The sequence below is a fragment of the Ranitomeya imitator genome, chromosome 9 (genome assembly GCF_032444005.1).
Source record: "Ranitomeya imitator isolate aRanImi1 chromosome 9, aRanImi1.pri, whole genome shotgun sequence".
Classification (NCBI taxonomy): Eukaryota; Metazoa; Chordata; class Amphibia; order Anura; family Dendrobatidae; genus Ranitomeya; species Ranitomeya imitator.
Genome location: NC_091290.1, coordinates 71,222,554 through 71,239,287, shown reverse-complemented (window position 1 = coordinate 71,239,287; position 16,734 = coordinate 71,222,554). Strand labels below are relative to the sequence as shown.

The 16,734-nt window shown below is 42.5% G+C and overlaps 1 protein-coding gene across 1 annotated transcript; it reads right to left on the bottom strand.

Moving 5' to 3' along the window:
* Positions 1-10,400: 10,400 nt before the first annotated feature.
* LOC138648619 (zinc finger MYM-type protein 1-like) lies at positions 10,401-12,959 on the bottom strand. The gene has a single exon (XM_069738407.1). It carries the CDS (start codon positions 12,957-12,959, stop codon positions 10,401-10,403), a length of 2,559 nt encoding a protein of 852 aa, XP_069594508.1.
* Positions 12,960-16,734: the final 3,775 nt, after the last annotated feature.

Genomic DNA, 16,734 nt, shown 5'->3' with positions numbered 1-16,734 from the left:
TCTTCCTGTAAATAATAATAATAATAATTTTTATTTATATAGCGCCAACATATTCCGCAGCGCTTTACAAATTATAGAGGGGACTTGTACAGACAATAGACATTACAGCATAACAGAAATCACAGTTCAAAATAGATACCAAGAGGAGTGAGGGCCCTGCTCGCAAGCTTACAAACTATGGGGAAAAGGGGAGACACGAGAGGTGGATAGTAATTGAGCGGTCACAGTTACCGATCATTTACAGCAATGAATATGCGGCTCCTCCCCTATGGGAGGTGGAGCCGCCTATTCATTTCTGTAATGAGCGGTGCCATGTGACCACACAGTACAGGAAGAATCTGCAGCGCCGGAGAAGCCAGGGACTGCAGGGACCGCGCCGCAGCAGGTAAGTATAACTACACAGCCCCCGCTCCCCCTCACCTGCCGACCCCCGGGTATATGACTCGAGTATAAGCTGAGAGGGGGACTTTCAGCCCAAAAAAATGGGCTGAAAATCTCGGCTTTTACTCGAGTATATACGGTAGTTCTATTAGTACTAAAGCATTTCTCCTGACTTATCTACCATCCTATAGGTGTCCTATAGGGGCAACTTACTATCTATCTATCTATCTATCTATCTAGATGCATTGCCTCTCTCTATATATATACAGCTCTGGAAAAAAATTAAGAGGCTACCACATCAAAACCCTATCATGGGCAGCCCAATCTCCAGACCTGAACCCCATTGAAAACCTCTGGAATGTAATCAAGAGTATGATGGATAGTCACAAGCCATCAAACAAAGAAGAACTGCTTAAATTTTTATGCCGAAAGCAGTGTGAAAGACTGGTGGAAAGCATGCCAAGATGCATGAAAGCTGTGATTAAAAATCATGGTTAATCCACAAAATATTGATTCCTGAACTCTTCCTAAGTTAAAACATTTATATTGTTGTTTCTATGATGTCTGAAAGCACTGTTTTGTTTTGTTTTTATTTTGACCATTTCTCCTTTTCTCCTTTTCAGAAAAAAATACCAAATTTATTGCTGGAAATTCGGAGACTTGTTGTCAGAAGTTTATTGAATAAATTAACAATTTACATTTTACTCAAAAATATACCTATAAAGAGAAAAATCTGACAAAATTAATATTTTGCAGTGGTCTCTTAATTTTTGCCAGAGCTGTATATATTTATATATATATATATATATATATATATATATATATACTGTATATATATATAAACCCTAGTCCATACCCTCCTCATCTCCCGCCTCGACTACTGTAACCTCCTGCTCTGTGGGCTCCCCTCTAACACTCTCGCACCTCTCCAATCTATTCTAAAGTCAGCTGCCCGACTAATCCACCTGTCCCTCTGCTATTCCCCGGCCTCTCCCCTCTGTCAATCCTTTCACTGGCTCCCCATTACCCAAAGACTCCAGTACAAAAGCTTAGCCATGAAAGCCATCCACAACCTGTCTCCTCCATACATCTGTGCCCTTGTCTCCCGGGACTTTCCTGCACGCAACCTCCGATCCTCACAAGATCTCCTTCTCTACTCCCCTCTAATCTCCTCTTCCACAATCGCATACAAGATTTCTCTCACGCATCACCCCTACTCTGGAACCCTCTACCGCAACATATCAGACTCTCACCTACTTTCAAAACCTTCAAAAAGATCTTGAAGACCTACCCCTTCTGACAAGCCTACAACCTGCAGTAACCACCGATCGACCAAACCACTGCACAACCAGCTCTATCCTCACCTACTCTATCCTCACCCATCCCTTGTAGATTGTGAGCCCTCGCGGGCAGGGTCCTCTCTCCTCCTGTACCAGTTGTGACTTGTATTGTTCAAGATTATTCTACTTGTTTTTATTATGTATACCCCTCCTCACATGTAAATAAATGGAATAAATGGCTCTATAATAATAAAAAATAATAATTATATATATACAAATGTATTATATATATATATATATATATATGTTTATTGACTCTTCTTTTTTTCTTTAACATATTAAAATCAGCAACGTGGTAGGATCAGAGAGTCTTTAAAAAGACGCTGGCTTGGAGTTTAGGGACCTTCACCTACCCCATGTGCTCTTTGACACCTAAATTTGACTTTCCTATTGTTTTACACTTTCTACAGGAACAAACTAATATAATAAGCCCTGACAGTATATCTAAAAATACCTGTGAATGAAACGTGACTACACAAGCAGCTGACAATAGGTTATCCTTTGACGTAACTGAGGAATTAATTTCATTCTCATCCTTCTCCTCCAGGTTCTATCGTTTATTGATTCCATACTTAAAGCATATGTGAGAAGCCGTAGGGTTATCACCTCTGAAGAATTCTTCTTTGAATGTACAATACAATCTTCATAAAAGATGAGAAGCCCTGAAGCATTAAATGACAAGACTACTGGTGACATCTTTATACTGGTCTGATTAATCTAGACAAGAGGAAAAACAATAAATAGACGCTTCAATCTGAGTCCACATTAAAGGTAGATTTTTATCTGCAGAAGATTGCACTGATGTAATTGTATCATATGTTATTCTCTGTGGGATAATGTAGAAATGTATGTAAATAGATGGTATACAAGGAGCACGTGAATTAGCATGCCCAGTCATACTATTATATTTTGTCATAAGGATGCCACCATCAATATATGGTGGAACCAATATTTTAATTGTAAAGTTATATGTTGTCATCATGTTTTGAAGTACCGTATCTGTATTTCTACTGCATCTTTCTGAAAATATTGTCCTGTCTTTTTTGCGAAAATGCAAAATAAATTTAAAAATGCATCCAGAACACTACATGTATCTACAATGAATCCTATACGAAACATGCATGTGTTACATGCGTTACATACAGAATTGGCGTGGAATTTACTAAAGATTTCACATGGCTTTTACTCAATGGACTGCAAGAAAGAGAAATGTGAAATGAAAATCTACAGTATTAAATGTCATGCTCAGGCCCTCAAGGGGAATCTAGTGTAGAGTATCCAGTGACACTACTGTGAAGGTGCTCAAGTAGGTTACCCAAACCAATAAGTAGAATAATAAAAGTTGACACTCAACTTGTGGAAATCTTTTGTAGTACAATTTTATTTGCCACCCATAAAACGTTTAAGTCCAATGTGGACCTTCATCAGTCTGCTCCATAAAGATTGAGGAAATGAAAACAAAGATAAAGTCCCTGTATAATACAACATACAGTGGAAAAAATCCAAACAATATTACATTGTCTCCTATGGATATACTGTAGATATGTGCGGAAAAAGCAAAATATACATATTAACAGACCGATCATTTCTAAAATTGTGAGAGAGACAAGTGGATACCCACTTGTCTCTCTCACAAAATTTTACTATTTTTTTGTTATTCTTATGTTGGACCGAAATGTTTTACGGACTGCAAAAAAAATTGTGCTATAAAAGATTTCCACAAGTTGGGTGCCAAGTTTTATTATTCTAGATAAAGGGAATCTGTCATCAGGTTTTTGCTACCTAATCTGAGAGCAGCATAAAATAGAGTCAGAGACCCTGGTTCCATCAATATGTTACTTATTGAACTGTTTGCTAGAGTTTTGATAGAATCATGGTTGATCAGGAGGAGATTGCCTCTAGCAGTCTAGCTGGCCTGCTGCAGGGTAGTTTTCCATATCAGTGGAACCACACAGGACTAGCAATGCTGCAGCAAGGCATGGCCTCTGAAAGCCAGGGGAGTGTCTTCTTCAATTGAGGGGAAATAGGAAGTGCAGGCCAGACAGATGATGATAGGGAGGATTACATTTTTAGGCGAACAGACAGAGCAATCTGGCACAAATACCAGGATCCTTGAATGATGTTTTGTCTTTCTGCTGCCTGAGTTTGACACATTGTGGATCAGATTAACAGACTACTTGGAGGGGTTGAAGAGGACACATCAGATTCAGCACCAATGACAAAGTTAAGGTACCTTCACACAAAACGATATCGTTAACGATATCGTTGCTTTTTGTGACGTAGCAACGATATCGTTAAGGAAATCGTTCTGTGTGACAGCGACCAACGATCAGGCCCCTGCTGGGAGATCGTTGGTCGCTGAGGAAAGTCCAGAACTTTATTTCGTCGCTGGACTCCCTGCAGACATCGCTGGATCGGCGTGTGTGACACCGATCCAGCGATGTCTTCACTGGTAACCAGGGTAAACATCGGGTTACTAAGCGCATGGCCGCGCTTAGTAACCCAATGTTTACCCTGGTTACCAGCGTAAAAGTAAAAAATACAAACACTACATACTTACCTACCGCTGTCTGTCCCCGGCGCTCAGCTTCTCTGCACTCCTCCTGCACTGGCTGTGAGCATCAGTCAGCCGGAAAGCAGAGCGGTGACGTCACCGCTCTGCTTTCCGGCCGCTGTGCTTACAGCCAGAGCAGGAGGAGTGCAGAGAAGCTGAGCGCCGGGGACAGACAGCGGTAGGTAAGTATGTAGTGTTTGTATTTTTTACTTTTACGCTGGTAACCAGGGTAAACATCGGGTTACTAAGCGCGGCCCTGCGCTTAGTAACCCGATGTTTACCCTGGTTACCCGGGGACCTCGGGATCGTTGGTCGCTGGAGAGCTGTCTGTGTGACAGCTCTCCAGCGACCAAACAGCGACGCTGCAGCGATCGACATCGTTGTCGGTATCGCTGCAGCGTCGCTGAGTGTGAAGGTACCTTTAGAGGTAGGTTGTAGGATCTATACAATGATTTCAGGGAATTAGGCTGTAAGCTTAAAGCAAGGACTTCAAAAGTGCAATATTGCAAAACCACATGCCAAACCGAAGAGGTAGCAGGAGATTAAGATGGTGAATAAGTGGTTCAGGATCAAGAATTGGTGTAAGAAGGAAGATTATTGGTTCCAGGAGAACTTGGCCAACGTATCTGTTGGCTACAGGTTCTACACTAGGGATGGGCTGTACCTCAATGGGGACGAAGCAGCTGTGCTGGGAGAGGGGAGAATGGCTAGAAGATTGGAAAAATTGCAATGAGCCACATTAGAGGAACCACATATTGCAAAGGAGCCAACTGGGAGATGCAGTTACACTTGCAGTAGATTTTAATGTCACTGTAGCTGAAGCGGGTCACTGAACCCCTAAACACTTCCCTCGTGACCACAACAATTGTCAATAGAGGAAGGTGGCATGTATGGAGATCGCTTAGGACCCCCCCGGTGGAGTTCTTGTAATGTGGATGCAGATGTTGGAGCACCCCCATGATATTTGTGAATTTTCAAACAGCCAGACATGTGAACTTTTAAAAATTACACTTTACTTAAGGGGAGAACAGGGTACAGTGAACATATACACCCTCTAAAAACAATGTACTTTAATATATTTGATTAAAAAATAACATTATCTTATTACCCGTGTGATGTGGAAATAAGCAATAAACCAATAAGGATCGCTATATTAAACAAATACCCTAAAATTATTTCTGTTAAATACCAACTATTAATCCCTGCTCTTTGCCTGAGCTGATACTGCCTTACGCTGAGGTAGGCACCCTAGAGCAAGCGGATTGGCGCCCCTGATACAATGAGCTAAAGACATAAAATGGGTGACAGCCTATTCTAATATATCAATATCTCTAACGTATAAATAAATATATATAGCTATATTTAAAATACACATAAAATATGCACTCTAACAACCTGCTTTAAAAGCAAAGCCATAATAAGTGGAATTAGAATGTCCCCAATTCTTGGGGGAATTATCCTCTTATTGTGGCATTCCTTTTAATTTTGGTGTAGCAACTCGCAAGTGTGAGCACCCTTGACGCGGGTTCCGAACTCGCGCATTTTGGCCAAAATATGGACCATTGCCTCATATATATTATATATGTTTTGCACGTTATTTTTATCCAGGGTGCAGCCATGCTCACCAAAGTTCGTCTTGTAGAATGGTGTCTGTCCTCATGGGGTGCACTTATGTTGTCTTGGGCAGCCCGCCTATTCTAGTAGTATGGGTGTCATTAATAGTTTGTAAGCCAGACACTTTTGCTCCATCTGTTTGTGACCAGCATCCTATGCAAGCCTTTTTTGTGTGCAATTTTAATACTAAACAATCACCCCCTTGATGAACTGATAGGCTGTGAGTGGTTGACTCATCAGTATTTTGCACTTGCTCTGCTACCATCTTTATTATATGGGTTTGTTGCATCCTGAAAGTCCATTAGTTTTGAGACCTGGGCAGGTAAATGCTGCTGCCCTTTTTGTTAATTCTTGAATTTTGGGGGGAATTCTTTTTCCTCTTTGCCTTTAATTATACCATAAATTTTCCAATAAATGTCACCTGTTTAACTCAGCAAAGGGTGCATAAAAAGAGGAATATATCCCCATGGCATAATTTTGCCTCTACACAAGTCACCAGTACAGATGAGCGAACCCGAACTTTTGGGACTGTTACTGAACCGCTAACACAGATTTTTTACTGCATGTATGATTTCCTGTTCAGGTTTACCAGTCTAATAAAGCTTGCTGAAAGGCTGCAGCGCACCCAATCAACATGCTTTTAGACTGTGTGCACTTACAAAGACATCACAGCCATGCCAAGTATTGGCATGGTTGTGATTTTATGGTGCAGCACGTGACCCGGCCTGTATGAAGGACAGATCTTGAGCGCCACAGCCATTATGCTTTCATTAGTGTAGGGATAGGATGAAGCTGCAAGGAGGGACAGATTGTGACAGTGCAATCTGCAAAAAACACTGTGTGTGCTCTGCAACTCATATCTCTGGTCTGCACCAACATCTGTGGGAGTACAGTTGATTAGACCGCTGTGTGTACTCTGCACCTCCTCACCTGTAGGAGTCCTGTACTTAAAGCTGCTGTGAGAAAAAATTAATTGTCATCAAGTGTCTTCTTGCCATTTGTAGGCCTAGGACTAGTGTGTGTTTTTTAGTATTCAGGGAAATTAATAATTGGCAACAACTGTCTCGTTGCAATTTGTAGGCACAAAAAATATTTTTTCAGTAGCGCTGTGTGTTTCTAGTACTGTTGCAAATTAATAAATCTACTCTTCCACTATCAGTTTGTGAGTAGTTTTTAGAAATACCACTTCCAAAAATGAGGAGAACATCCAAAAGGGGGTGGAGTCCCTAAAACTGGGCTGTGACCCAAACAGGGATGGTTGCCAAAAAAGGAGTGGAATCCCAGAAGGGTGCTGTAACCCAAACAAGGATGATTGCCCAGAAGAGGGTGAAGTCCCCAAAGGGGGCAGTGACCCTAAAGGGGTGGAATTCAAAAAGGGGTGGACAGCCAAAAAGGGGTGGAGTCCCAAAATGGGCGGTATCCAAAAAGGGAGTAGTTACCCAGAAGGAGGTGGAGTCCCGGGAGAATGTTGGGTACCCGGTCTCGAGACCCCTGGTGTGTGACAATTGTTCAACCCCACACGTTTGAACAGAGGGGGATATGTGATGCAGTTGCAGCACCCCAGGGTCCTGGTCATTGCAGTAATGTCATTCTTCCACCAGGGGGAGTGATATTACGTCTGAAGGCAATAAAGGAGATCTCTTTACCAGGTATCACAAACCACACAACATACTTCACACTCCAGGCTGCCAGGGGGAGCCATGCTTCTATTTATTAGGGCACGCCTCACAATTAGGTAAAACTGGTGGTTTGGACAGGAACAGAGGCAGAAGTGAGCTGGGCTTCACCCAGTGAGCTTCTATCTGAGCTCCTCTCAGGTAGTCGGTCCCTGACAGGGGTGGGATCCTGTCAGAGGCCTAGACAGAGGGTCCACGGAGCTGCGCCTGCCCCACGTGCGGCAGCATCCTAAGAAAGAGACATCAGAAGGGAATTGTCTTATAGTGAGTGAGAAACAAAGTCATAGCAAAAGGAGAGGAAACCAGAAGGAGTTCTGCCCTGTAAAAGGCTGCCTCCTTTCTGAGGCGCAGGATTCCGGTAGCCAGAACACCGAGGGAGTAAGGATCTCTACGCTTTACTTCAGAGACTGACAGGACAGGTAATTCTACGTTGGCTGCCCGACCTTATACCCAGTAGGCACGGTGGCAACTTGTGGGGGCTGGGGCGTGATAGGGTCCCTGTAAAAAGCCTCAGTCATACGTGTTTGTCCTATCCTATCCATCAGGGGGACAGAGAAAAAGAGACTTAACATCTACAATAGTTGCGAGGACCTCACCGAGAAGCTCAGCAGGGAGGGACTACAACACTCAGGCGCTAGAGGAAGGCTACTGATTTCCACCTTGATAAGGGGACTCTGGATTTGCCTTCAGACCGGCCGGACTCTGCCTGCCCTTTGATCCAGTGCTCTGGACTGAGGACGTTGAAGCCCTGGGGACATACTTCACCTGTAGGAAGGTATACCATCTAGATGCCATCCCATCACCCCAACGGACCCCTAAGCAGCGTCGGTCACCCTGACCGAATACCATAGGTGGCGTCACGAACATTATCCCTTTAAAGACCTTTCCCCCATTTATTAATGGACTCCCCTAGGGCCACGGACCGGGTCAGCCACCGTGACATTCCCCTTGAGAACCGAAGGGCCCGGCTCCGAGTACCCCACTGCCCTAATAGTGGGCGATCCACAGTGACCCCTGTTAAAACTAGGGGGTGCTGCATATGTTCCTCAGGATATGCATGGAGGTGTAACTGGGTTTGTGAAACAGTGTCCGGCATGATTGTAAATGGCCAGTATGTGTCAAGCTGTAAGCCTGTAACATTGTTATTCTGGGACCTGTAATCCCACAAGTATTTTGTATAGTTAAAAGGGAGGCTTGCAGGGTTGGTCAGAGAACTAAGTGGGTCTGGCTAACCAACACACACCTCTTACCTATAGGAGTGGTTACAACTATATAATGTGACCATCGTGTGGTCACATGGGAGAATGTATCGACCTGATTGATCCATGTGTAAGGACCTGGATTTCATTTTTCATTATTTTCTCAAAGTCTGAGAACAGTCGATTGATTATTTTTTTACCTTCCAAATCCAAGTGAGTCTCTTCGGGATTCTCTCTTAATGTTGGTAGTCTCGATGAAGTAATTGTTGACAAAAGTTCTTTTCTCCTGGATTGTTTATTAGTGAAATATTCCATCCTCTGAGATTGCTGCTCACCCTCTAGTAACCTAGAGTGTCAGTTCCCAGCTGGTGATGACGGTTGCACTGTAAAAATAGAAGCCGAAACGCGTTGTACTGTATTTTAAAAATATTTTAAAAATGTAATTTATTTTATGCTTTTTTTTTCCTTTTGTTGTTTTGAGAAAATAAATGAATTTTTATTAACATTTTTCCCTGGAAGTGGATGCATTCAAAAAATCCTATGGTGTTTAGCGCCACATTTGCTTTGAGTTTATTTTCCCTTTGAATTTGCCACCTATGTGGATCCGAAGCAGGATCAACACACAGCTCTCCAAAGTGAGCTGCACACCTTATTGGATTAAACAACATACGGAGAAGAATTGCCTAAAGAATTTATTCCTTGAGAATCTCAACGTTCATTTTTTACCGATTGAAGGTGAGCATAACCACAACTAAAAGAATTTTTTTACTGTTGGTAAAAATGTATTACCCTCAGAGGAAGCGCCGCACTATTTCTAAAGGCTAATAGAGTCATTAGAAACAGAGTGATCTATTTCAGGTGTTTATTTCTGTTAATGTTGATAATTATGGCTTACAGCCAATGAAAACCCAAGAGTCATTATCTCAGTAAATTAGAATACTTTATAACTAGTGATGAGCGAATATACTCATTACTCGAGATTTCTCAAGCACGCTTGGGGGTCCTTCAAGTATTTTTTAGTGCTCGGAGTTTTAGTTTTTCTTGCCGCAGCTGAATGATTTACATCTGTTAGCCAGCATAACTACATGTGGGGATTCCCTAGCATCCAGGCAACATCTGCTGATGTAGGTCCACTGTGCTTATGCTGGCTATCAGATGTAAATCATTCAGCTGCGGCAAAAAAAAACGAAAACTCCGAGCACTAAAAAATACTCCGAGGACCCCCGAGCATGCTCGAGAAATCTCGAGTAACGAGTATATTCGCTCATCACTATTTATAACACCAGCTTGAAAAATTATTTTAAAATCTGAAATGCTGGCTTACTGAAATGTATGTTCAGTAAATGCACTCTTTACTTGGTTTGGCTGAGGTGTTATGGAACCCAGGTTGCTTTGATAGCAGCCTTCAGCTCATCTGCATTGTTGGGTCTGGTGTCTCTCACAGTGGCGTAGCTAGAGCTTTTGCCGCCCGGGGCCGTTCCCGAGTTTGGCGCCCCAAACCCCCCCCCCCCTTCCGACTCAATACACACAAAGGTTACCAAAAATAGTCAGGACAACACGCACAGAAAAAAAACTCTTTATTGTTTAACTGAAACTTTAAATTGTCACTTTGGGAGTAAAGTTGATTTCAAATATTTTAGAATTTTACTTTTCTTGCCTTTCTGTTTGCAAAATCGTTGATAACATCATCAAAGTCTATTTCTTCACTCAGCTGATGTTCAATAGACAGAATGGCCATATTTCCTAAACGCATGGCGCTCATTGTGGATCTTAGGTAATTTTTAATCAGCTTTAACTTGGAAAAACTCCTCTCACAAGTAGCAACACTTACAGCAATAGTAAGAAAAATGCGAAGGAGTATGACAATATTTGGAACCGAGTTCTCTAGACTGTATTTTACAATAAACTGCAACAGTTCAAGCGGACTGTCCTCCTTCCATGTCTCTTTTTTGTCTTGTGTAACAGCAACATAAAGAAAACTTTTAAGCCTTTTTCTCTCAATGAGGAACTCTTCCTTATTAATATCATCGTGATCTTGATTTAGCTGACACTCATACTTATCGTCCAAAAGGTGTGATGGAGTAAGGAAGGCATATTTTTCAGCAAGAGCATGAAGCTGTTGAAATCTTGTTGTGATTTCTTGGATCACTCTGTCCAACGAAAGGTATATTTCTCTCATCAATTCCGTTTCATATGGCAATGCAGCGTCTTGCGATTCTTCACCTGCCATCTTTTTCTTCTTTCTAAAGCGGCGATCCATATCTATTCCCAAATCTTCACAAATTTCTTTTGCATAAGCTACTGAATGCTTAACTAATTCCTCTCTGTTTTCTGTTAAAAATGCTTTTAATGCTCCAAGTTTTGTGTCACATTGTTGGATATTTAATCCTTTGGTCTGTAGGTAGACCTGTGTGTCATTAATTTCTTTAAGCACAGATTCCCACAGGCCAAGAAAGCACAGGAAGGAAAAAGATTGTAATGCAACAAGCAACACACCAGCATCTGACCTGGTAACTCTATTTTCTTCTTCACCAGTTAAATGTTCTACAGCCTGTAAAATTTTGGAGTAATTTTTTTTCACTGCACTCACAGCATCTCCCCGTGCACTCCACCGAGTTTCTAATACACGCTTAACACTTTGACCAGTGACTGAAATCAGAACATCCCAGCAATGGGTAGAAGAAGAAAAAAATGTGAACAAACGCTCCACAGTTCCAAAAAATGTAACCGAACTCAGTGCAACAGAAGCTGCATGTACACCTGCCAAATTCAGAGAGTGATTTGTACATGCAACAAATTCAGCTTTTTTGTTTATTTCCTTAATGCGTCTCTGAACGCCAGTATGTTGACCAGTCATTACAGCAGCATTATCATATGCTTGTCCTCTACAATTTTGGATGTCAATTCCGTATTTTTCTAATTGTTGCAAAATCACAGTTGAAATACTCTCTGAAGTTTTACCTTTTATTTCAATAAAATCAACAAATGATTCCACAACCTTAACTTCATTTCCATTTATCATAACGTAGCGTAAAACTTGGCACATTTGATCCTTATGAGAAATATCAGGGGTGCTGTCAAATATCATAGAAAAATACTTTGCTATTTTTACTTGCTCCACAACTTTGCTTCTTACTTTCCCTCCCAAAATTTCTATAAACTCATTCTGAATTGTAGGAGAGAAATATGATGTAGCAAACTTTTTTCCAAACTTGATTCTTAGAATATGTTCACGTAGCACTGGATCATATTTCGCCAACAAATGAACTAATTCTAAAAAATTTCCCTTTTTTCCAGTTGATTCAGGTTCGTAATCAGTCTCATGATGGATTACTTCTCTGTGACCCCGTAAAGCCAAATTTTGTTTAGCAAGGAATCTAATGATATCCAACAATCTTGCAAGTATCTCCCTCCACTTCTTCACATTATTTTCTACTTCTTCCTGTACTTTTTTATCAATTGTTACGCCACGTTGGAGTCCAATTTCTAACTCCTTCCATTTTGTGAAACATTCCACATGGGCCACACTAGATTCATGGTTGTATACTTTAGGATTAAGTTTCCACCATGTGTTGAATCCATTCACTGAATCAAAATTAGACTGACTTGTTTCTGCATCTGCAAATAGTCTGCAACAAAAGCAGTAAAGGGCTTTTTTGGAAGGAGAGTACAGCAACCATGACCTCAACATTTTTTCATTATTTGGCAGAGTTTTAAAAAACCAGTTGCGTGTAAGTTTTCTGTTTTGTCCTTTGATTGATGCTCCCTCACGAACCACTTCAGCAAAATCTGAGTCTAGATGCTGAACCACTGATGCACCTTGACGTACCAGTAAGATCCTTGTTTCATCATTAATTTTACTTGGCCAAAGACCAACATCCTTTAAATCAATAGCAGGAATATTTTGATCGTCACACTCCTCATTGCTTCTTGAAGTTGAAGGAGCACTTGGGTCAATGTCTTGGTCATCACACTGCTCATTGGTTCCTGAAGTTGAAGGAGCACTTGGGTCAATGCCTTGGTCATCACACTGCTCATTGGTTCCTGAAGTTGAAGGAGCACTTGTGTCTGATGCTGTGAATTTAGGAATCTCCTCAGCAACAGGAGTAGTAGTATCGTGGCTGAGATATTTTAGTAGTGCACCTTCATTTTTTTTCAATTCTTCCTCCTTAGCCTTTTTCTTTTTTCTAAACATTGCACCACTTTCTTTTCTTCGCTTTCTTTTTATCTAAGCCTAACAAAATAACAAAAAAATAAAGTTAGGTCAGACCAGGGCCCGGGCCACCAGGATGGCACTCCTGTAGCCGGCATAAGAGTGGGACTGGTTGCAGACACTCCAGCATTCCCAGAATGACGTCACTTTCTGCCTACATCTGGGTGCTGCTACACACAGTCCCGCCCTCCCACCAAATGACCAATCGGCCCGGCAGCGGAGTAGGTTTGTAAAGCCTGTACGCTGAATTTGAATTGTCTATGATGCATTTTTTAGAATAAAAAAAAATGCAGCAGAAATAAGACCTCAGATGGACAAGTTAAATTCTTTCGCCGGTGAATGTTACCATCACAAGATCGGGACTGCAAAAAAAAAAAAAAGTTCTGCTTACCACCAATGTGACCGCTGGGACCACAACGCGATTGCTGGGACCACCAACGTGATCGCTGGAACCACCAAGACCTCTGGGACCACCAACGTGACTGCTGAGACCTACAAAGCTTTTTTTGCTCAACTCTTTTTTTTTTTTTGCTCACACAGGGTTAATGCCGGCGGTAACGGACCGCGTTATGCCGCGGGTAACGCACTCCGTTACCGCTGCTATTAACCCTGTGTGACCAAGTCTTTTACAATTTACAACAATAGTTAAAACATCTAATGTTAAAAATAATAATAAAAAAAGAAACCCATTATATACTCACCTACGCCGCTTTTACCGCTCCTCGCGAGACAACCGCCACGTTCCGTTGGCATAGATCGTCTGGCAGAAGGACCTGCCGTGACGTCACGGTCATGTGACCGCGACATCATCACAGGCCCTGCGTGCCTAAAGTATAAAGTATAATGGGGAACACCTCGTCCCCCCCCCCAAAAAAAAAGTATAAATAGATAAGAAAGTCTGAAGGACCCTAAAAGTGGTGTGTAAAGAGAAACTGCAAATACATAAAAAAAGTGCATGAATGCGGCCTCCCCCTTATCACCACACCGGGCGGCTGCTGTCCAGCGGTTGCTCACCTCAGCTCGGTGCGATCCTCTCTGCCTCTGATCTGATGTGATCTGCTGCTGTGCGGACGCTCAGAAATCCCCGGTGCTTCCTGGAATCGCTGCAGTGACACTGACAGGAGATCGAAAGTGAAAGTTACGGGTAATATAATAAAAGATGCGAACTCGGCTTCAGGAAAATGGCCACCGCGATCTCCATCTGCGCACGCGCGGCATACCGCGGCCATTTTCCTGAAGCCCCGGGAAGCCGAGCACTACCATGTGTGCATGCGCGGCCTCCGGAAGATGGCCGCCTCCAGCGATAATCCGTGGTATAGCGCAGATCGCGCTCGTTTTCTTCAGCCAGCGCTGGCTGCGGCCCGGTGACCCACCCCCCGCATTGTGCCGCCCGGGGCGGCCCGCCCCCCCTGCACCCCCCTTCCTACGCCACTGGGAGTATAATAGGGAACCTGAGTGTTAGCTTTCGACAAATTATGGCAGGACCCACTTTTAACGTCATAATCACAAGCATTTTATCTGGAACTCAATCTAGACCCAAAAATATTAAATTAATGTACACCGTATTTATTTTCTCTTAAAAAAAAAAACAGAAAATGCAAGCTAGGTTGTTATAAGTAGAACTAAGGGTACCGTCACACAGTGGCATTTTGATCGCTACGACGGCACGATTCGTGACGTTCCAGCGATATATCCGTGACGTTCCAGCGATCTCGCTGTGTCTGACACGCTCCTGCGATCAGGGACCCCGCTGAGAATCGTACGTCGTAGCAGATCGTTTGAAACTTTCTTTCGTCGTCTAGTGTCCCGCTGTGGCGGCATGATCGCATGGTGTAACAAAGGTGTGCACGATATTGTATACGATGTGCGCATAGTAACCAACGGCTTCTACATCGCACATACGTCATGAAATTATCGCTCCAGCGTCGTACATTGCAAAGTGTGACAGCAGTCTACGACGCTGGAGCGATATTGTTACGATGCTGGAGCGTCATGGATCGTGGCGTCGTAGCGATCAAAATGCCACTGTGTGATGGTACCCTAAGGGTAAAAAGATAATACCCCGCACTGCTGTTGTAGTTAGACCCTATTATCCAAACAACCCTTTGTTCAAGAGAGGACCGACAAAATTCCTTTATATAACAACGGGGTGCAGCTTCTGCAGAACAACATGAAAGTCCAAGAGAAAAAGCCAAAAAAAGTGCACTTACCCGAGTGTGGTGGTCACAATTTTTATTCGGACATTTTTGAAAATATGCAGGGAGGGATGTGAACAAAGCGGACAACGGCCGTTTCATGCCTCAGCACTTCAATGTGTCCTACCAATATCTGGAACCCAATCTAGACCCAAAAATATTAAATTAATGTACACCGTATTTATTTTCTCTTAAAAAAAAAACAGAAAATGCAAGCTAGGTTGTTATAAATATAAATAAACATCAGTCGAGAATAACAACAAAAAATTGGCGACTCAACCATACATAACAAAAATAGGAGAACCATGAGCCGAAAAGTAGCCAAAAGAGTATACCCAAATTATAAACTTTATTGAAAAACACTAAATACCAGAAACATAGTATTACCATATACATAAAAGTGACAAGTTCGTGACTAAATCCGTTGGCAAAAAGAGTAACCATGAATCACAGACCGGGACAATAGCACAGTGAATTGCTGACTCATAAGCATGCAGCAAACGTGCTGCCAGTAAGTGCACACAAAAGCATATGTAAATGTTCAAACAGCCAGGCTGAGAAATATCAGCGCATAGATAAGTGCTATGGTAATGGCCGTAGGCTAATGTGCACACATTACATATAAAAGAGTTCTAATTACCCATGTGGAGTGGAGTGGAGTACAGGTCCCGTCTGGATCCCGGTTACAAACCCCAACGCGCGTTTCGCGATCAAAAGTTGCCGCTTCCTCAGGGGGCGTGGCTTAATAAAGATCTCAGTCCCATTTAAATAATGGTCACATCCGATCATGTGACAAAAATAGAAATAGCGCGTGCGCGTGCGTGAACCGCACACAGAGTCTCTAATGCGCTCCAAGTCTCACATCCATCCGGCAGATACCGATCACGTGAGCGGGCTGGCGCCACGCCCGCAACACGCGGCACAGAGCCGCCGTCACAGATGGAACCAAGTACGCAGTGAGCCCAACGTGCGGCGTGCAGGACATCGGCTGATGTAAATATAAAGTGACAGTGCAGTAAAGTGCAAATATAGATAAGATTAAGTACACATTGGCGTTGTCATTTACACTATGTAACGCCAGGTAGTGCGCATGCGTGAATCATGATGAAGGTGAATAAGTCCCCAAAATCCCACCCATACACCCCCATAATGGATCTAGGCCATACCCACAGCCCAAGACCAAGATCCACCAATGGGAGACGGGAATGGCAGGGGAATGATGACAAGGTGTGCTTATAAACAATAAGCAGTGCATGGATAAAATATATGGTAATAATGTAATACTATTAAAATTGACACAATATTAAAACATCCCGGCTATGAACATGAGAGAGCCCACAAATAGGGACATACAGAGTAACACAATGTCGGATACTACAGGCATTGGAACATGACAACGATGAAAATATATATATACACATCGTTGCCACACAACAGATCTAATTTAGTTATTGTTACAACAACTGTTATTAGTTAACGTATACATCCCAGATTTGTCAAGATTATATTGTCCATTATTCAGTATAAAACTTCATTCAGAGATGATGTTGCTAGTATTTCAG